Below are 21,719 nucleotides of genomic sequence, written 5' to 3' on the forward strand. Positions count from 1 at the left end.
TGAAACTTAATTTTCCATTAGTGAGGACTGACAGGGCAGATCAGCAATTCAGCTGAACTGCTGATCAACAAAAGCAGGTGATACCAGGACCTGTAGGTCTTCTACAGAGACCATTTCACAGCTTCCTCATTCAACATCAAGATGTACTTTCCTCACCTGTGTACCTTACTACCATGAACCAATGCTGCCACACACAGCAAACAGTATCTTCCAACAGTAAGTCAATTTCCCTCCCCCAATCAGATGAATCAGCTTTATTCTTCAATACTATATATCACTTTGCATTAAGCTGTCACATTCACAGAAATATACACTAAAACCACTCTGTTTCACAAAGCTTGAGGTCTGTATATAAACATACAAAATTTAACACCAATACACCTAATAATCTAAACTGCAACTGTCGATGACTTGTAAAAATGAAAAACTGTGGTAGTTTTGAAAAACAGATGACTGCTAAGTTCTAGAAAGAATTTGCTTTTCCAAACTGTTATCAGTGGTTCCATTTTTAAACACTTATTCTAGTACAGAACAGAATTAATGTACATTTTAAACTCTTGTGCTTATCTTTCAGAATCTGAAATCTACCTTGCCTAAATTTCAGATCTATCCAAGCCTCAGTTAACAGAATTTTTGGTTTTTACAAATTTACAACACTTTCTTCACACTTTCCAGACAGACATGAAACTTGTGGAAACTTTGAGCAGACACAGAAAAAATTTAAGAGCTTCACTCTCTTCCTTGTGAGTGCTGGTAATAAAACAAGACAACTTTGCTTGGAAGCAAACAGGTTTTGGAATGCTTCCAAGGAATTTTGCCAAGATTAGAATTGCAGAAAAGGGTAATGTAGAGACTGAAATGGTGAACTTGGAGGAGGGGCACAGAAGCTTGTGGTTGAGGTAATCTGGTCATTATTTTGGACTGTTAAAAAGCCTCCCCAAACAGTTTTCGGGACATCTATCACACTTTAGCAAGCTTTTTTATTGTAAGGATACCACAAATATTACTCAAGACCCTCTGACTCATCTATCTGTAAGCATTCCTAAATCCACTTAGCAGGAATGAGTGCACCCTGTTCTCTGGCAACAGGAAACTCAAGGCTTCTTGAATGTTTCCTCTCCAATGCTATAGACCTCTTCTTGAGGTTTCCTTTCCACTGTTATTTTTGAAAAGGTAAGAAGTAATAAGAGTGTCTTCCAAGCAACGGGAAAGACTCCCATTTGCTTCTCACCTTCCTTTATATGCAAGTACATTTGAGAGGAGACCTTCTCTCTCTTAAGCCAAGGACCTAATGGGAAGGATGTGGCTTTTGACAAACACAAATAACTGGTTAGTAAGTCAAGCCAACATCTGTGGACCTCTGTCTACCTGACTTTGGCTCAATACTATTAAACCATGGCTGGCAAATTCAAATTCACTATCAAGGGAGATCCTTCTTAATATTGTCACTGGAGACCCCAGGAAATGAACATGAGTTCTGAAACAGAGTATGTGCTTTGTTTGACCTCTCAGTTACAATCCCTTAAACACAGAAAGAGGCATGCTAAATGCATTCTGAAGTGTAGCTCAAGGTTGTGAAAAGTTACACCTACAAGCTTGGTATATTCTTGAACATTAGACAGAAAAAGTAACAAAATGTTTACTTGTCCTTATATGCCAGTTTCTATAATGGAATTTTCAAAATGAACATGGAACAGCTGCTATACATATTTTATGTTATATAAAGTATGTAGGAAAGCTAGAGAGAAAATAAAATTAGAACATGCCATCATGTACTTGCTTGAAGCTCTTCTTTTTTCTGGGGCTCAACTGGCCAAAAAGGAGTAAACACACTACCACACAAGAATCAGAAGACAAAGAAAGACATTTGGTACAAGAGACAACATTCATCAATCTGCATTCCACCCATATATGGAAAACAGCTTTAAAGCAGTAACATCTGAACAATGCCTATGAATGTGCAGCTTCTAAAACCTCTGGCAGGAAGAGAGGGTAGTAAGAATTGAGCATGACACCACTTTAAAACCTCTTAATATGCTCTTCCTGATGAGGAACTTTGTGTTGATTACTTGGGGTTCTTTTGGAAAAATAACTTCCATTCCTACTTCAGTGGTTCTCAAATCGAGGATCAGGGACCCACCAGCGGGTCATCACCCAACTTTTGGTGGTTTCTGAAACTGATAGAATTAGGTTATATACATCAAGGGTTAAACAAGCTGCTACTTGGAGGAGGATCACTGCTGCCCAATCACCATTATAGCCACATCCCTTCGCACACCCCAAACTTTTTCGATGCCCTAGAGGCTGCTGCCTGATTTATGATCAGGCAGCAGCCTCTAGGGCCTCTAAAAAGTTTGAGAACCACAACCAGATTAGTACATGGACACCTGAAAAAGACAGTGTCCTAAAGATAGGTTAGGCAACAGAATGGACTCAATGCTTCCTCGCAGGATAGAAACTGCCCCAAGGAAATGCATTTCCACAGGGCCAGAACCACAAAAGGGACATTTTTGGTTGTCCCTGGTAAAATGTTGTCCCTGGGCATGTCAGGGATCGCATTCAACAGACCAAGTATTGTCTGGAGCTGTGCCAGAGAATCTTGGGAAGTTGCTTTTCCCATGACCTGCTACCTACCTACCTCACTATTTTACCTGAACAGTGAACTCTGGATCTTCCACATGCAAAGTATGTGGTCTACCAATGAGCTACAATTCCTTCCTTGGGAAGAAGGAGGCACAAGACAGAACTGAAGCAACTTCGTGACCAAACACCCTTTTCTCTTGGAGAATGGAAACAGAGAGAGTGCTGCTCATATGATAGGTCTGATTAAACCTCCTCAGGCCAGGTGCAACAGGGTGGTGTCTATATGCGAGATAGACCTCCAACAGGTAGGGGTGAATTAAGGAAATTAAGGGAGTAACTCAGCTCACAACTTGCTTGTGGTAAATTGGATCTACCTGCATCTCTTATCCCATATACTACATTATGTTTCTTAGCCAGAGAAATCCAGCACAGCACTGTTACTTCTCTGACAGCTCTGTCACTCCCAGCTTTAGAAGTCCAAATTTAGTGCAGTGGCGTCATTAATATGTACAGTTTAGGTCTAGGTTAGCATGTGAAGCCTGAACCAAACTAAGTCAGTAACAGAGAAGTGTCTAGCAGTTCCTAGCTGCAGGAATGTGAGTAAACAAACAACAAGAATTACAACCCATTGGAATGTTTAACACCTCAGTAGACTGAGGGGCACCTGATCAAGCGGAATGGAATGCAGCTGTGGATCTCCAGTTGGGAAGGCCAAGAACTAGGAGGGCTAGCAACCAGACCCACTCTGAGAAGGTTCTGTCCTCAAAAGTTTCTGATTGGACAGTCTAAATAAGTATGAAGTCACCTCAGTACTAGCAGCATAAAAAGTATAATAATGAGTGCCCCGAGGGGTGTGGCTGCTTCTTCTTGGGCAGAGTTTTTGGGTGCATCATCCTACACGCCTTGAGCTCCATTGTCCACCATGGGCATCTGGCCTCACAGGTAGCCTGGAGCTAAAAGATCTACAAGAGAAGCTGACCCAGGTGAGAGTTAGGGATTAACAGAGATAGATAGCTCTATTATTTTATTGCTGATATGTTTCCTAGATGTTTATGCCTCTAGTATTTGCTGCCTTATTGTAACCTTATGTACTTAATAAACTAAAATCTCTTTTACCAAGTTGTTTCATTGTCTGTTGGGGACAAAGGTTCAGAATCTGGCCTAGCCGTTCAGCAAGCTACCAAGTGCTCACTGAGGTCTAGTAACTTGAGGACTGACGCTCTAATTGGAGAAAGAGCTCAGTGCCTGCAAGGGACAGAGTTAAGCCTAGAGGGTCTCAGTGTCCCTGGACTGAGGCACTGGCACATACAGGGTGGTGGCAGTACTACTGGACAGGGGAGCCTTGAGGGCTTTAGGGTTCGAGAACCAAGAACTCTGAGCACCCCAAACCCCCCTAAGTTTACGACAAGTGGGTTTTCCAACTATGTTTCAGAGAATTCAGCAGTTCCTTAGAAGCTCTCTCACAGTTTCCTAAATAAAAAAAATCTGTAACTACAGGGCAGCAGCTCAAGAGACAGGTTTGTCTGCTGACTACCAAAATTCTCCTGCAACACTCAGCCAAGGAGGTAGCCTGAGCCACACTTGGGCACAATGAGTTCAAAGAAGGACTGAGAGGCTCAACTGCCCTGGCCAGAGACCATCTGATCCAAGCACACAGAGGCTCCATGGCTGACAAATCAGTGCAGAAAGGTATCCCTGTTGTTAATGAGTTTGAAAACCATTGCTTCAGAGAAACTCTGAAAACTCTTAATTTACAAAATTTTTAAAAAAATAAAATTACCCCTTTTTCTATGTGATGACACCAAGTCCAAATCCACATTCCGCCTTCCACTCTATAACAAATTAAAAGAAGTGTTATTCCACTTTGTTATATACTGCTATATATACATACTATATATTTATAGTGTACACACACACACACACACACACACACACACACACACACACACACTCTTATTAATTATATAATTACATAGTATATAATTTAATAGACATGACACAAGGAAAAGGGATGGAAGGAGAAAAGTAAGCAGATGCAGGTACCATGGCCACTGCATGAAAAAGTTCTGGGAAGGGAGGTGCCAAAGTGCAGCTGGTCCTAGCCAAATTAACAGATAGGGCCTTGCTGTTCCACCTCTTCCTCTGAAGAAGCGAGGCAGAATTCCTTCTAATCATAAAGCAAAAAATGCAACTCATTTAAGTTATATACAGTTGATTACTAGCAGAGCAAACTGAGACTTTAAATTATCTTCTCATTCTTATTGTTATACAAACTGAATTGGAAACTTTATCTTAATATTTTCCAACAAAATTCTAGTAATAAAAAACTATTCTAAATGCTACATACTGAAAGCAAAAAACAAAGCTCAACTCATCTGATGCTTTGTGGAGAGTGTGAATAGCACAATCATCATTACAAAGCTCTGTAATATATTAGATATAATGCATACAAACCATTAAAGGTTTGTAATTAAAGCCCACATTTTTCTGTAATGCGTGGAATTCTTCTACATATTTATTCTTGATGTGCTAAAATTTCTCTCAATCTCAAGCATTTTTGCTTTAATATCAAAAGTAGTGCAGATAACGCAGTCCTCTGTACTACATCACAAGCAGCTTTTCAAACACCAAATACATTTAAGACACAACATGGTGGGAAAAGCAGGCTCACATTCAGGAACAAAATTCATGTACAGTAGTTTTCCCACTCACATGTTTGCGACAATAGTTTGTCCAAGGCCACCTAGCAAATCCAGGGTCACTTTGAACCTCCAGATCCCACTCCAATACCATCTACTGAGTCACTCCAAGCATATTTTGAATAGCTGGGACTATGAAGAGTGACAATTTGCAAAAACCTCAAATTATTTTTACCTACCAGTGAATAACCCTCTTCATCTGATTCAGGCTGAGATAAATCAGATTCGCTCCTTGATTTTATCAGTTTGTAACTTGAAGTAGAGTGGACTGAGCGACTCTCTGCAGTAAGACTTTCACTTCTGTTTCAAAGAGAAAAAATATGCAAAGATATTTAGATATGCAAAGGAGAGCTGCCATAATTGTTCCTTTTGATGGCATTTTCAATATCATTTACATGGTTTACACTTGCATGCTTTGCATGCACAGGGAGTTCAGATACGCCCAAGGAGCGTCCTCTTAATCAAAGACGTCTCCACCCACTGCAATGACAGTGACAGCTCCGTGCATACACTCAGTGCGTGTAGAACTGACCCCAAGATTCTTCCCGTAAGTTTAATATTCATTAATATATTTGGATCCCACTTTGCTATATAAAATGCAGTCAAAGAGGCTCACAACCCTGGTTAAAAATCCAGCAGAGAAATATGGTAAAGTGCATAGAATATCACAACTAAAACATACATATTTCAAATATAATTAATACAGAACACCATTAGAGAATACAGTAGACCACTGGGATTTACCCAATACTTCTCTATAATAGAATGAAAAGCATCCATGAATGGGTTGCTCCTTCCACTTTCTCCAGATAGAGCCAATCTTCAGCTTTCCCAAAATGTGGTAGGAGGTAGACACCTGCCCCCCCCCCTTTGGACATATTTAAGCTTCCAGCAACATAAAGTTCACTTGTAGGATGAATATATAAAACCAGACTCTTCCCTCACCCACCCAAACCAGGCTACAACTCAACACTTTACAAAAGTACCCTGAAAGTTAGAGGCCACCACTTAAGAGAATCCTCAGGACAACAACACAAGTTAATTCTTCTTAGGAACCTAAATGAAGTGACAACCTGAGCCAAGAAGCACTTCAGCCACTACATTTTTTTTTTTAAACAAGTAACCAGTGGGTGAAAGATCTTCAGTCATCAGTACTTCAGGGGAATTCCTAACTCCAACAAAGCCTTCATAAACTATCCAAAAAGGTTAATTTTATAAAGAATACTACTCTGGACACAAGCAATTCAAGCCAGGACACAGGAAACTGTGGTTCAAGAATTGGTAAACAAATTTCAAATCCCGTCAAGCTCACAGCCACCCTTAAGGAGAACAAGCTATTTGTAAAGGAGCTTGATGAGGGAATAGTGGAAATGTGAGATAAGAAGGTAGCTAGACTCAAGTTCCAAACAGGGTAGAATATGTTTTAAGGACAATTGATTCCTTCTGCCTTTACAGGTTCTTCCAGAATAGAGGCATTGGACAGACCCGTCTGGCATAGAGACTGGGGATAAAGCAGAGAGGATACCTCTACTAGAGGGACTGTTGAGGAAGCCAGCATAGAAGAAATGGTCCTGGCACCTAGCTACTCATGCTCCCTAACTGGTGATGCTGTCCTTGGAGTCCCCTTAGGTTGTGGGCTTTTGGTTTTCCCTGCTTGGGTCCGTTGCAGCTCATGAACCACCATTCTTCTTAGCCAGCCTTCCCAGCCAACTCTTTCAGCAGCTGCTCTCTATGTAGCTTGAGTGGAGATGAGATCATGACTTCAAATTATTGAAGCACCTCTTGAGCACACCCAAGGGATATCAGTGCTCCCTGGCCTTTACTGATGTCCAGTATGCTCCAGTATGATGTGGCTGTCAGTGTTCCCTGGTCATTCGCTGGTGCTTCTGTCCAAAGTGGTAGCAAACAGGTTGTAAGAAGGAGGTTGTCTGGTATTTTGGTTACATTTCATGCCTTTTTTCTGATAGCCTGCCTTGGAAAGATCAGCCTTTGACCTTTCTGCCATCATCTCCTTCTTGCCTTTCTCTTGTAGATTTGTCACTTCTTGCTTCTGGTCAGTGGGGGGGGGGGGGAAATAGGCAGGCATCCTTCAACTCCCTTCCCAACCTAATGTTAAAGGAAATGAAGCAGGGAAGGAGGAAAACACTATAGCAAACCACAAACTGAATAATGAATGGAACTCTGTACAAGTCTCTGTGCCTCATAGTAAAACACTACTGGAACCGAGGGTGTGGTTACCTCCCACATCATCTTTGGAAATATGAAGATTGACAGCCACATTTCCAAAGCAAGTAGTACGAACAAGTTCCTCCACTAAAAGAGAAACAATTATACAGTAAGTTAAAAAGCAGCAAACAGTCAATAATCAAGAGCCTTTCTAAAGTAGATGGGACTTAAGTGCTCATCTAAATGCAAGAAGAGACCTGGTGGATCTGCCCTAGGAGGACATACCACAAATTAGGTGCTACCACTCTGAAGATCCTGCCTCTTGTAACCACCAAGTCTCTAATGGGTCACCAAGCCGCCCTGGGTCCCTTTCAGGGAGAAGGGCGGGATACAAATAAAGTTTATTATTATTTATTATTATTATTATTAATGGCAGTGGACACAGAACAGGGCCTCTGAAGTCAACCACATGCCATAAGCCAACCACAGAGGATTGTTTAGTAAAGTTTCAGGAATAGCTGCCAGCAAAAAACATAACATACACAGGTCATTAGTCCCACCTAGTCATCAGTCCAATCCCTTCCGAAGTACCAGATGAAGGTTGCTGCAATTGTCCTTCCTCCCTTCGTTTTTGCAGCTCCTCAATAACAGGGCTGACTCCCAAGATCAGCAAGGCACATCTATGGATCACGGAGTTGCATGCAGCAGTGTACACATCTTGACCCTCAGGGAGATCTCGGCTGACTCGACGCTCCTGCTGCGACTGAGGAGGCTGCTCATCAACACGAGCCCCTGCCCCACCATTTATTCTCTCTCGATCTCGACTGCGAGCTACTTCACGGGCTGATAGGAAACATTGAAATATTTCTGTAACATGCAACACAAAAACAAAGGTCTTAAATTTTAGGCAACGCTAAATGGCTGTACAAAGTCTTTAGGTGAATTCATTTGCACAGATCAGTAGCAAATGGAAGTCCCATTCATTTCAATGCGACTCCCACTGAAGACACTTCTGTTGCATCTTGTCTACATTCTACTTACTGCCAGCTGTCATAACTTCATGCTCTCGTTCTTCCTCCTCATCTTCTTGTTCTGGATGCCCCTCTTCTCTCTCTCTTTCTGCCTGTTCTTCCAGTTCTGCTTCTTCATCAATGGTTCGGGTAAAGGAGTGTTCTTGGGCATCCATATCTGAAGATTCTGGATTTTCTGACATCTTGGGTGGGGGGAAAGGTGCCAAGACATGAAGAAAATACCTTTTGCCCATCAATGAATTCTAAGAAAATAAGAATCTAAGATTTGTTTAGATTCAAGGCGCTCCAAAATGTGGCCCACGGGCCAGATCCAGCACCCTCATTAACCCTTCCCTTGCATGAATGGAGCTTATCGGTCCACAGGGGAGTCTGCCATTGTCACTGCTGATCTCCCCATATGTTTTCTCTGCCCAGCCACTTCCGCATTCTTCCACCCAAGCAGGCCTTGCGCCAGGATTTCCAGGCAGATGCGGCTGGGCGGAATGAAAATGGGGGGAGATCAGCAGTAACAAAGGCAGCCTCTCTGGCAGAAAGCTCCAGTCATGCCGGGGAGACTATTTCCAGTACACAGTGGAAATAATTATCATTCAGACCTAGATTTCTTTTCCTTCCTCTTTATACAGTCAGAACAGAAAAGCAGGGAAATTAGCGCAAGTGGAAACAACCATGAACTGTTACCTTCCAAAGGGCCAGACACTGATACAGCAGGCACATCACAACATGATTTTAAAAAATAAACCGAAAAGAATGTTTATTTTAAAAATAAACCCAAAAGAATGAAGATTTTAAAAAATAAACACAAAAGAATTTCAATCTAAAAAGTATTCAAACTATGCAGACTTCAATTTAAAAAGCTTTTCCAGCAACACACAAGAACACTGACGAAACTGCTTATCTTCAGTCTTACCCATCTATCTCTTGATGACGATCTTGTCTGAACAAGTTCCATGTTCTTGCAAGCAAGCAAACGACTTCGAACTTTATAAACACACCTATATACATCTACTAATGCTTTGCCAGGCTGATACCTAAAGAAAACAGAGTTCTGTAAGAATGAGAGGTAAGCAACATCTGAATGAGGTAAGAAGTCTAAAAATGCTTCCTGGATACTTGCCTGCTTTCACCACTTGCTTGACTAAGTAAATCTGTGTGTTTCAGGAGGGCAGCAAGAACAAATCTAGATACAGTATCCAAAAGCGACTCATTACTTAAGGTGGCACTATCCCAATCTGAAGGGGGGGGAAGGAGAGAACAAAAGGTTACTTTTTCCTGAAATATTCAAACTGTCAATAATTCAACAATCATACTGACAACTTTTTTACCCTAAAGAGTGCATGTGTAAAAACAAAACAAATAAAAGGTATTATGCTATGAGTACAATTTGATTTAACTGAGGCAAACTGAAGAAGCCCGAAATGAATTAAGAATTGAATTTATTTGTGGAAGGCTCATAAGCATGAAAAATGGTCCAGTTAATTCAATTCCATTCACAGAATTGAAAGCAAGATGGAACATGGACTTCCATGAGGCTAGTCCATTAATGTCATGGTTGAACTGCTATCTGGATCAAGATCACCCAAATGCAAGTTCACCAGCCCAGGCATCAGACGCACTAGCTCCCAAAGTGTGCCCTGGACTAAGCACAAGTAGCTTTGCCTGCAACAGACTCTAGATTTCTAGCATCTCCCTCCTCACCCCCACCCCCCATCACAACAGTAGTGATCTGCATGGCTTCCCAACTCTACAGACATAAAATTCATTTCTATCTGTCCATGGGATGCTTCATAAGAACTTCCCAACTACATAACTGGACAGTGTTCATTGAAAGGTCCTCCAAACATATCTCACCATACCATGAAAGCAAGCAACTACCACCAGCCAAAGTGGGATAGACTATCCAGAATAGTGGCAGATATACTTCTCACCTTTGCTCTCTCTGGGTTTCAACCTCTAAGTTCCTTTTTGATAGGCCCAGCCCTTCCCTCCCCTCTGGACTGGGAAGCTCCTCCTTATCATCTTCCTCCTTTCTTCCCCTTTCCTCTCCATTTCCTCTTCTGTCTCTCAGGGCCCTTTATAGGATTGAGGGCAGCCTTACCCTGCCGGAGCCAGCTCCTTCTTCTGCAGCTGGAAGTGGGTGACTGCTGATGACGTAATCAGACACTGCACTGCTGTCCAGCTGACTGGCACAGTTACCTGTTCCCCTCCTCTCCAGACAAGGCAAGGCACATATCCAGCCACCTAATAGAGCTGCATGTACTACTGCCCTATCACCCAATAGGGTGCCTGCCTCCCTTTCCCCACTAGGGTTCACACTACAGTAGCAAAAAATGTTACAAAAGAGTGAAAAGTTTTCAGAAGAGGGCAATCTCTAAGTTAAAATGCCCATAAAGAAAATTATTCTAATTTGAAGTGTCTCAATAATTTCACAGAAATTATATTCTTAAATTAACCTAGACTCTTAAAAAAGACAGACAGAAACAATTTCTTCCAACAATAAATAAAACTTTTGTCTGTGACTTTCAGCCAAATTGTCATTATTTGACAGCAAAGGAACTAAGATAGTTCTAACTTACCTTTACTAATTGAATAGTCCAGCATGCTGACCCAGAGGCTACGAGCAGGCTCTTTAGCACAACCTAAGGCCAAATCTACAAGGATTGAGATTTCTGGGCGTAGCTTGTAATCAAACGGCTTTTGTTCTTCATTTCCAGAGAGGGCTACCTCCAACAGGGAACTCATGGACTTGTCTGGAACAATGGCGATAGTGAAATATTCATTTTCAAAAGTTGACTTTTAGTTAAAGTGCTCCTACATGGGGTTTCCAGAAGTCTCCCAACTATAGATGGATCAGGTGCACATTTGCTTGGCTTCAGCAATGCTGCAGTTTCAGATGCTCCCAGATCACCTACTGGGGCTATACTTTGCAAGTTTTCAAAGGAGATTAAAATACTGTACACTGAACTGAAAACTTGTATTTATTCAATGCTAAAATACAAATTAAGGTTTGAGTAGAGATTGAGGGCGCAATCCTAACCCTATATATGTCAGTGCTTTCCAGCACTGACATAACGGCAATGCAGCTCTGAGGTAAGGGAACAAACATTCCCTTACTTTGAGGAGGCCTCCGTAAGTGACATCCAACTGCAAGATGCTGCACACGTCCCATTGGTACCGCTATCCCAGTGCTGGAAAGCACTGACATAAGGGTTTAGGATTGCGCCCTTACTGAGTTAAAGCAAATCCTATTCCCTCCTGAAAGCACAACACATACCCAACTTCAAACAAGGAAACCTATTCAGCTACAATTTCATAGATCAATTTAATAGTTACCAGCCAAGATTCAACATGGAGATTCCATTTTTGACATAGATTGTGCAGACAGTGCTTGAATTCTTGGAGAAAGGGCCAAAGGGAGCCTGGCTCCTTTAATGCTAACCCACTTAAGTCAACCTTGAGCACCTCCATCTAAAGAGGGGAAAACCCAAAGTCAAGACTTTTAAAATATAAATAGTGATTTTATAGGGCTACAGAGGGAGCCTTTATTTGGCTAAAATTGGAGTGAAACAGATGGTTTCATTAAGGATTCATTATGGGTTTCATTAAGGGCCCACTCTACCTTTTCCTCCCTAATTGAAGACAGCTCTACATCTCTAATTATAAAATGTTGAGAACCACCAGCACTGGAAAACTACTAGCGCCATGGTTTTCTTATCAGCTTCTCATTAGCTAACTACTGTTAAGAGACAGAAAGCTGAACTATATGGACACTGCGGGTCTGACGCAGGAAGGCAATAATTCTTTTCCAACAAACCAACAATGCTGCACCTATAAGTTCATAGAACACAACAGATTACCCAATTGGGGAATATCCACTTCAACTCCATCACTAAACAATGGTGTTTTCAACCAGTAAGCAGTATCTTGCTCCTCAGGTGACACAGGAGATCCTTGAAGCATTCCACCGAGACATTGCCCAATAAGCAGAGCTACGGTCCTCTCAAGGTCAACCAGCCACACCCACGACTGTGCAGGCTGAGGTAAGGGCACTCCAGCAGGATCAACCAATTCAGGACCGCCTAGAAACATTAATAGCGCAAATAGCAATACTTTTCTATGTTAAAGAGAGAGAGAGAGAGAGATCACCCCATCCAGCAATTTGGTCTGGGCACAGGACCTTCAACACATACAACAATCTCCAGCCCAGAATACCTTCCCCATTCAAATTCTGCAGAGGAAACCAACCAGATATGCCCAGGACTACTGAGATCCTCCTTGGAGGCCCTTCTCTAGACACCCCTAGTGTTTGAGATGAGGAAAGCAGTGATTGGTATACAGGCCTTTTCAGCAGTAGTACTTGTGAAATTACCCCCCCCCCCAAAAAGTTATTTTGACTCTTCCACACCAGGTAGCCAGGTCTTCTAAACTTTTTACTGGCCTTTAGTGTTAATTGCTGCTGATCTTTCTTAGACCACTGCTGCTTTTAAACTGATTTCGTTATATGATGAGTTTTGTAATTGTAAGCTGCCCGAAGAAGAGTGATTGAACTGAAGGGCAAAATATGAAGTTTCATAAATAAATTCCTTCACATGCAGCTTTCTCTGTTAAATCCCCTGGGGGAAAGACATTTGCTGTTTCTGAGAGCACAAGTTCTGCACTGATGTGTCCATTTCAAAGAAAATCTCCTTTGGAAAAACCTATTTAATGATTAAATCTCACTGCAATTCCCTTATTAGTTTCCACTCTGATGTCTCTAAAAATGATCTTAGAGAAATTTTAAGAACAAGAAGTATACCAGGGTTTGATTAGGGGAGACCTAGCACTACTCCAGAGGGGCTACAGAACTAACAGTTGCCATTGGCAAGCTGTGCCTACAAGTTATTTCACAGGCATCATGGATATCATAGCACTTGAATTCTGTAAAACTGCATATGCTGTCCTCTCTTTGCTCTCACAAGCAATTGAGAACAGGACTAGTAGGTGATGCTGTTTCTGGCAAGAGCTGACAAATCAAAGGAAGTGCACGTGTCATGCAAAATAAATTTAACTGAAGTGGCACATTTACCCCAAAATTCATGAAGTCCATTTGCCTTAGTATTGGACCAACGTCTTACCATGAAGAGGCCACTGTAACTCCTGGTCTTCTAAAAGCACAGCAGCAGGCAACAATCTATTAAGGCGATCCAAAGGTGGCAACAGATCTAGTAAATAGCTCAACAAAGGTCGGGCTACTGACACAGGAAGTAGCAGCAAGGAATTAACAATTTGGCAAAGCATGCTTCCTGCTGCAGAGACATAAATTACATCTGCAATGAAAAAAAAAAAAAACTATCTGTAATAATCTCCCAGAGGAAAGTTAATTACACAAAACACAACTGAAGTTGCACCTTAAAGACTAACAAATATTGCAACATAAGGTTATGAGGGTTCTAAACCATGAAGGTTTAAGCCAAAATAAATTTGTTTCAAATGCAAGTTCATTGGTTTCTTTAAACCAAACAATTTAAACCTCTTTTCAATTCCACACAAAAATCAGTATCACTGCACTAGGTTCCTTCTTATTTAAGCACATTTGAAAAAAAGCATTCCTTCTTTGAACATGAATTAGTTCTACAGAATTTTTAAAGCTAGAATTCCAGGTGTGTTCAAAAGAAACCTTTTCCAGCATTTTTCATCAGATTTTTCATTCTTCTGAGCCAGTTTAGTGGTCAGAGTTGAGTCTCCTCAAATCCACACCAGCACTTTTGCTGGTGTAAAAGAGAGAAAGTCAAGGAGAGTCAGGGGCAGATCCATACCAGGGGATAGGGAAATAGGGTGTGGTGTGTGCTACTGTAGTCAAGTTCCATCCCCTACCCTAAGCTGCCCATGACAGGCCCTTGCTGCCACCTTAGCTGTTCCGGTGCAGCGTTCAGCCATTTGTGTGGGCAGCTCTGGAGTACCAAATGGTGGTATGCCTTTCATGCCACTGCAACTGGACTTATGACAGCAGATTGTGGGATAAGATTGGGCCACCAGTTCTGGAGTTAAATGTCTCTCACTTTATACATGATCACTTTAGCGTACGCACCTCTTAATTTTTCCCCAACACTACCATTCCAAGAACTCTCTTTAAGCAGAGTAGCAGAGCGGGAAAAGATATCTGTGGCATGAGGCAATAAAAGTTGCAGGTGCTTGTGTAGGAGTGCAACACTACTCGAGTTCTGCAAACAAGAGAAATATTTTAAATACACTTTACAACTTCTTTTTTTTACACAGAAATTATGTTTAAAATCAATGCCAAAAGCTCTTAATGTTCCTTTGCGTCCCATTATGGCAAAAGTAGCCTTATCAGTGTATATGAAAAGCCACTAACCTCACTGATGCTGTTGATGTGACAATAGGCTAAAAGTTGCTTTTGTAGTGAACATAGCAGTTCATGAAGGTGAGCAGGCTGGCTGTTTTCAGATGATGATGTCCCAAGCAAAAACTTGTCACTGTTCTTTTCCAGCTCTCCAAATGCTTGATCCTAGATAGGAAGAAAAATCATCATGTTAAGTGTTCCTAAACTTTAAAACAGGGCTAACTATTGGTGTAGAGTTCTAATGGTAATTTATTTTCAGTTTTGCCCTAAACATGCTGTGATGGGAGAATCAGAAATCTGTTCACCTGGCACACCATTTACTTTAAAAGAAAAAACACAGAATTGACTCGCACTTTTCTGTAATAAGAAAAAAAAGTTAAACCATCAAAGAACTGGCAATTTATACACATAAAGAATCCAAAAACAAATATTTTATTTAGATTAATGTGGATGACAAAGTTGCAAATAATAATACAAGTTTATGGGGGAAAGTTTGTAGATCTGAAAGACTGTTTGAATGTTTGTGGTGAATATACAAAGTTATCATTTTGGATCCCTGGCTATCTGCTCAAGTTTGGGGGATATTCTACAAATAAAGGGAAGCTTCCAAGGACAGCCTCTGCCGGGATCTGTCCTCATGGTGGCAGTGAGTCTACTGATTTTGGTCCTGACATAGAGATAGAGCAAGAGAAAGGAAGAAGGCACTAGAACCAGCTCGTCATGCAACTGGTCAACAAGCATCCCCTTAAAAAACAAATCACTGAAAGGGGAGCATTTTTAACATAGAGCAAAAGTTATTGCAAAAAGTCCCCCACCCCTGTTGCAGTTCAGCCCTAATACAAAATACAAAATTATTCCAATTTGCTGCGTACATAGAAATACCATTTAAGCACTGAACTTACTGTATAAAATCCTAAATTTCGCAGAAGGGTCTTCATTAAAATTTCAGCCAGATGAGTGTCTGGATGGTTACCTTGGGCACAATACGCTGGATCAGAGATATTTCCATAGCTTATACATAGTGAGGAAACATCTGTGGCATCAGATGGTGAGCTATAGCCAAGTAAGGAGGCTACGTGTGTATGATCCTGCAAGCTTGTCAAAATAATATCCAACTGCATTCTCTGAAAGAGAAAGAAAGATCCTTTTCCACTGATCAACTCCACCCCACCTCCCAATTTAAGCATTTAGCATCCTTGCAAACTTTATGTTGTGTTTTGTAACTGCACAACAGTTCTAATACTTCAGGCACACCTTTCAACACAGAGGGGCTTTTTACCTGCCCTTTTGATAGGCTCTCCCATCTGTCAGGACCTTGGGGTAAAAGCGAGTGCAGCAATTCCATTCGTTCTCTCAGTGGAGGAAGCAGCATTGTTGCTCCAACTGACAACGTCTCAATTACAACCTAAATTTGGAAGATCTTATTGTGAACATTTCAGCATCAGCATAAAACATTTCACCAAATACATTTTGCAGCAATTGCATTCTAATGCTGTTTTTCCAGTCAATTAATGTTTTCATTTCAATGTACCGTTTGAAAATAGCACAGTGCTACCTACACAAAAAGCTCAACAGCCAAGAGGTTTGAGCAGTTACCTGCAGACAAAATTGCATGACTAAGGGCACGAACCTAACTTGTGCTAGAACGGGCAGGCTGACTGACCTGCATTAAATTCAGTACAAGGTAGGTAACTGGGGCATAATTCTGAGTAAGAAGAGAGTTGTCCCCTTTCTCTGTGTTGTGCACCAGCCAGCCCTATGAGGCTACTCAGAACTGTGTCCACAATTTTGTGGATCTGAGCAGCCCATGTAACACACTGGTCGGGTTGGGGGTTAGGATCTGGCCAGTCGCACCCAACTCCTGGGTCGCCCTCCCATCCAAAAACACCTCCGCTCCACCATCTCACCACCCTCTCTAGCCCCCTATGCCGGCCTGCCCAGGCAGGCACAAACTTAGCTTCTCCATGAGCATGGGTTCAGCACTGCTAGGCCAATACATGTCCTTGCGCTGGCCTAGCCTGCTCCTGAGTAGCTGCAAACATGCTTTACAGCAAATTTGCAACAGTCAAGAGCCAGCACAAAGGACCTGGCCAGCCCAGTGGAGGGTTTGAATTGCTCTGTAATTTTTCCAATTCTTAGTTGGTCACTTCACACAGCTACCAACACCACTGCTCACAATCATAAGACACTGGCAATAATATGCTTTGTAATCATACCATCCTAGTTATTTCAATTTCCCAGGTGTGACTTTTTGGATTACTTTTCCAATTTAAGTGGACAGGGAAAGCACAAAGTTCTCTAAACAATCTCTCTGTTTTATCAGAGCAACTTACTTCTTGTATTTCATCTGGAACAGAAGAGTCCATCAATCGAAATAATAAATTCCGAAGCGGACCAGCCTGCCTTCCGAGAATGCTTGTAGCTACTCCACCAGCTAGTGCAAGAGCAAGGTGGTTGGAGAGCAATTTCAGGCACAACTTCAGGAAATTGTGATGCTCCCTGCAAAAACAAGAATAGTTAATTCTTACCCATTATCCCTTATTCTTGCTTCAAGATACATCACACATTTCATAACACTTTCTCCCAGTGAGACAGCCATTGTAACCAATGGAAGTAGTGCATTCTGGGCCAAACAGCATCCAATTCCTATTAGATAGGTAATGTCTTCAGTACTGCTGTTTCACACAGCATTTGATTTTCAGTTAACATATCCCTCAAACTATACAAGATATTGCTGTACAAATATCACTACATGAAGTGTCATCTATTAGGATAGCCTTGTAAATGGTTTATGCTCTGCAGTTGTTATAAGATAACGAAATGTTCTAATTAAGTTCTTAAAAATAAAGTTGTACAGGCAGACCCCCATATCAGATCCATTCCAGAACCCCCCACCCCAGAATACGGAAACCACAGATGTGGGGAACCCTGTCTATACAGCCCCTATACACTCCCTGCAACCATTAAGATCCTTACCGGGGTGAAAACGTTCTTCCTTTTATAGGTGGCTATAAGTATTCGAGCTTATAGTGACACACAGGCAGGCTGCCAAAAGCCTGAATACTTGAAAAGAGTCAATTAACATTGCAGACACAGTGACCCATCTGCACTAGTTATTACATTATCACTAAGTACCTGAGAACACTGGCAACTCAAATTCTTAACCTCCAGGTCTCATTTCTTCTGTTATATAAGAGTTGTTCCAGGATAGCTGGTTCTCTGCTAATGCTAGCAAGTTTTGCTACATGTTGCAATGCAACACATGTTGCATTGTTAAGAAACAACAATGGTGAACACACAGAACGTAAATCAACAAGATGGCAAGTGTGCTTTATAAACAACTACCCTCGCTCTTAGTATCAAGAGCATGGCTTTTAACCATACGCTATTGGCTCCAATTACATTATAACGTGAAACCAGGCAGTCTCCTATCCAGAATGCTATCTGAGTCTGGTTCTTCTAAATGGTATAGCCAAATTAAATCAAAAATCGAATCAATTGGTTTTTCATTGGATTTTTTAAGTTTCTATCCATTCCCTGAAGTTTATCAAAGGGTAAAGCAAAGAATGCTAGACACTGAGGCACAAAACCTCTTTGAACTTGCTTCTAGAATTTGCTCCCCTCTTAATTTCTCTATTCCGCTAAAGTATGGGCAAATGGCTCCTTATCTGAGTATTCTGATCAACCCCTCTGAACGTCGTGCAATCTCTTTGGCAAGATTCAATGTGTTTCCATCCAAGGTCACAGAAGGCAGATATAGGCAAATACCATATAAAAAACGCCTCTGCCCTTGTAATTTGGGAAATGTTGAATCGATCATACACATTCTTTTTTATTGTCCTCGGCACACTAGATCCCGCCACACTTACATGACTCCACTTCTCAGCAAAATGAATGGGCTTTCGGATGAGGCAAAACTGAAGTGTCTCCTAAATGACTGCTCACCAGATGTGCTAGAGGGAATTTCTAAATTTTTACTTTTGGTGATTTCCAAGCCTTCTTTAATGTAATTTGTCAAAAAGGTTGATATTTTATGTTGAACTGTAAATGTTTTATTAGTAATTTAGTATCTTAACTCCGTTTTTGATAAACGGGACTAGGACTAATTATGTTTGCTTTTATGATTTCTCTATCTATGCCTAATAAGGTTTATTCATTCATTCATTCAACAACTACCTTGACGAAGGGAAAGGAAGAGGGGGAATCTCGCTGTTGATTTTATCACAATATTGTTCAAGGAAAGAACGGAGATGGGAGAAGGTACTTTCTTCAAGATCCACACAGTAAGGTCTATGCCAGGCAACAACTTGCCTGTAAAGAAATAAAAGATCAAAGAACACATCAGCAGGGCATAGACACAAACAATCAAAATAAATGAGGAAATGGAAAAAAGCCCTCATGCACTACATGCAAGAATTCTTTTAATAGTTCTTCTAGCAGGCTTTAACTATCTTTTTTATAAAATACCATTTGGAGGGTGTGATTTAGAGTTAAAACTGGTGGGCAAAGAAAAGTTAGGCACCTTTTCTCCACTGCTTCTTGGTTCAAATCACATAATCACAAAGGTTCATTTCACATTATCAAATGTATAAATACATTATATTTATGTATAATATTTAGTTAGGTCCTTAACCCATTTTTGCCCACAAGTGTAGACATTTGGTCCCTGTTGCATATATAAAGTGTTGGGCAAAAATGGCAAATACCTTGCTGGGATCAGGAAAAGGGAGAAAAAATGATTAACTTCAAATTTTAGAACTTAAGAGTACAAATTAAAAAGAGTACAACAAATTCTGTACCAGTATGGAATAAACAATAAAAGGTTGTGCTGCTGAAAGTCCAGCATTACAGGCAGGTGTGCTTATGCAAATGAGTAGAGGAAAAATCCCAAGAGACACCGGAAACTGAAGAGGTACATAAAACACATGTAAAGTTTTGAAAAATATTGTGGAAAATGGACCACAGGCATGTTTAACATAACAAAATTGTGCACCTGAATGACTTTTTATACACAGGATAATATATCATTTTAAAAAATAAAAATAAAAATATACCTGTCTCTGGGAAGAGCTGTCCAGGCAAGACTATGCGATGTTCCAGCTGAAATCTGTTGAATTGCTACTCCATCTAAACCACTCACTTTCTTTGGTTTAGTAATGGGACCTGTGGAATTTCCTTGGCCACACTGCCCCATGGAATTGTTACCCCAAGCATAAACTTCATTATCTAAACAGAACCAAACAACAAAGAAAACCTGAAAACCAATGCACATTTACCCAAATGCATTTTAGTATTAGTAGAACATTTACACCATAATTTACCATGAGAAAGTGCCAAACAGTGACTGTCTCCAATTGAAATATCCACTATCCGTGTAGCAGCCAGTTCTTCAATCAGCTTGGGTCTGAGAGCTGTAGCTTCAGAGGAGCCACATCCAAGACAAGCCCCACAACCCCAAGCATACACCTGAGAAGGGAAAAAAATTTAAATACACAACTCTCAAGTTATTTCTCCTAAAGCTCCACAGACGCACTCCCACACATACGCTGAGCACAAGTACAAGTGGGCTCTGCCAGTAACCTGATGCCAATGGAGGGAGAGCACTACCTGTGAATCCTTTGCCGTAACAAGTATGGCATCCAACCTCAAATGAAGCAAAGCAAACCAAGAAAAACACATGAACAAAGTTGCTCCCTGGAAATCCTGCAGGAAGCACCTGCTGCCGAGGCAACAGTGTTAGTGATTTCTGCCTACGATCATTTACTTTGAGACATTTATATCCCACCTTTCCCATGACAAAGTAAATGCCCAAGGTAGCTTACAAAGCTTCATGATGAAGTATGAACTACCATAACAGGTAAGGAAAAAATCATACAAAGCATTAAAAACATAAGTTTTAACATTAAACAGTGAAATATAAAAACAAAAAAAAAGCATGACCTAACACATTGGTGGGTCACGACCTACCAGTTTGTGTAAAGCTTCCCCAGCCCTTTTAAAGGGTTGGGGAAGGGGGGAGGCAGTGACACAATCCCCAGGACTGCAATACTAAGGGGGGCGCTTTTACTTAGAGTGGGCTTCTGCAAGCAGCAGGAGGTGCAAGGAGCCCTGAACAGCCGTCCACAGGGCTTCCTGGGGCTTGGAATCCGGTTTTGCACTGTAACTAGGAGGTGGTTTGCGCACACTGTTTCTCTACATTCCAAGCCATGGGGAGCCCTGCGGAGTGCTGCACAGGGCTTCCTACACCTCCTGCTGCTTGCATAAGCTCACACTAAGTAAAATCATCGCCCTCACTCCCCCTCAGCGATGCGATCCTGGGGATGGTGTCATTGCCCTCACCCCTTCCCCACAAAGACTTACTTAGGGAGCAATGCTCCCTAAAAATTTGAGCACCAATGACCTATCATTGAGACATTGGAGGAACTAATATGTCCAGGGAGGCAGTCAAGTCACAGCAGCATTTCAGAGGCCATCAAATGCCAGATGAAACAGGTATGTTTTAGCTCTCACTGAAAAGCCACGAGGGAGGGAGTAGTTCTCATAAATATTCAAGTAGGTATCAACTGCATTCTTTTTTGTTCTTCACTAGTGAAGCACAAAGGTTTGTAAGCCATTTTCTCTATCATCTGGATACTGCTATAACCTTATGAATTCTTACAAGACCCAGTTTTCTACAGGTATCTATCAAAGGGATGCAAGACACCAAGCCTGTGCATATAACAGCTGTTCTGAAGCCTCCACTGGCAGCAATGGGTCTCCTGAGCTGGCGGAGAACTGAGGAAACCTATGCTGGGCACCTCAGCTCGGGAGGGGGGAATAGGATTTGGCGGTAGCCTCTGCCGCTGTCCCCACCCCGCCTCTCAGACCCAATAACCCTCCACCCCACATTCCCTTCCTACTTCT

The 21,719-nt window shown here is 41.4% G+C and overlaps 1 protein-coding gene across 5 annotated transcripts in view; it reads right to left on the reverse strand.

Moving 5' to 3' along the window:
* The window catches only part of HERC1 (HECT and RLD domain containing E3 ubiquitin protein ligase family member 1), a 126,352-nt gene that overhangs the window by 70,358 nt on the left and 34,275 nt on the right, over nt 1-21,719 (reverse strand). For 4 of the 5 annotated variants that reach the window (XM_066636360.1, XM_066636359.1, XM_066636362.1 and 1 more), the window contains exons 9-25: nt 20,138-20,282; nt 19,871-20,042; nt 18,993-19,127; nt 17,150-17,315; nt 16,096-16,221; nt 15,719-15,940; nt 14,829-14,981; nt 14,544-14,676; nt 13,591-13,782; nt 12,334-12,555; nt 11,053-11,226; nt 9,594-9,708; nt 9,387-9,507; nt 8,490-8,661; nt 8,009-8,315; nt 5,462-5,582; nt 4,364-4,415 (exon numbers count right to left, since the gene is read on the reverse strand). In XM_066636360.1, coding sequence (XP_066492457.1) covers nt 4,364-4,415; nt 5,462-5,582; nt 8,009-8,315; nt 8,490-8,661; nt 9,387-9,507; nt 9,594-9,708; nt 11,053-11,226; nt 12,334-12,555; nt 13,591-13,782; nt 14,544-14,676; nt 14,829-14,981; nt 15,719-15,940; nt 16,096-16,221; nt 17,150-17,315; nt 18,993-19,127; nt 19,871-20,042; nt 20,138-20,282 — 2,728 coding nt within the window. The remainder of the gene's footprint in view (nt 1-4,363; nt 4,416-5,461; nt 5,583-8,008; nt 8,316-8,489; nt 8,662-9,386; nt 9,508-9,593; nt 9,709-11,052; nt 11,227-12,333; nt 12,556-13,590; nt 13,783-14,543; nt 14,677-14,828; nt 14,982-15,718; nt 15,941-16,095; nt 16,222-17,149; nt 17,316-18,992; nt 19,128-19,870; nt 20,043-20,137; nt 20,283-21,719) is intronic. The other variant, XM_066636361.1, reaches the window with a different exon arrangement.

This window comes from Tiliqua scincoides, chromosome 8 (assembly GCF_035046505.1).
Source record: "Tiliqua scincoides isolate rTilSci1 chromosome 8, rTilSci1.hap2, whole genome shotgun sequence".
Classification (NCBI taxonomy): Eukaryota; Metazoa; Chordata; class Lepidosauria; order Squamata; family Scincidae; genus Tiliqua; species Tiliqua scincoides.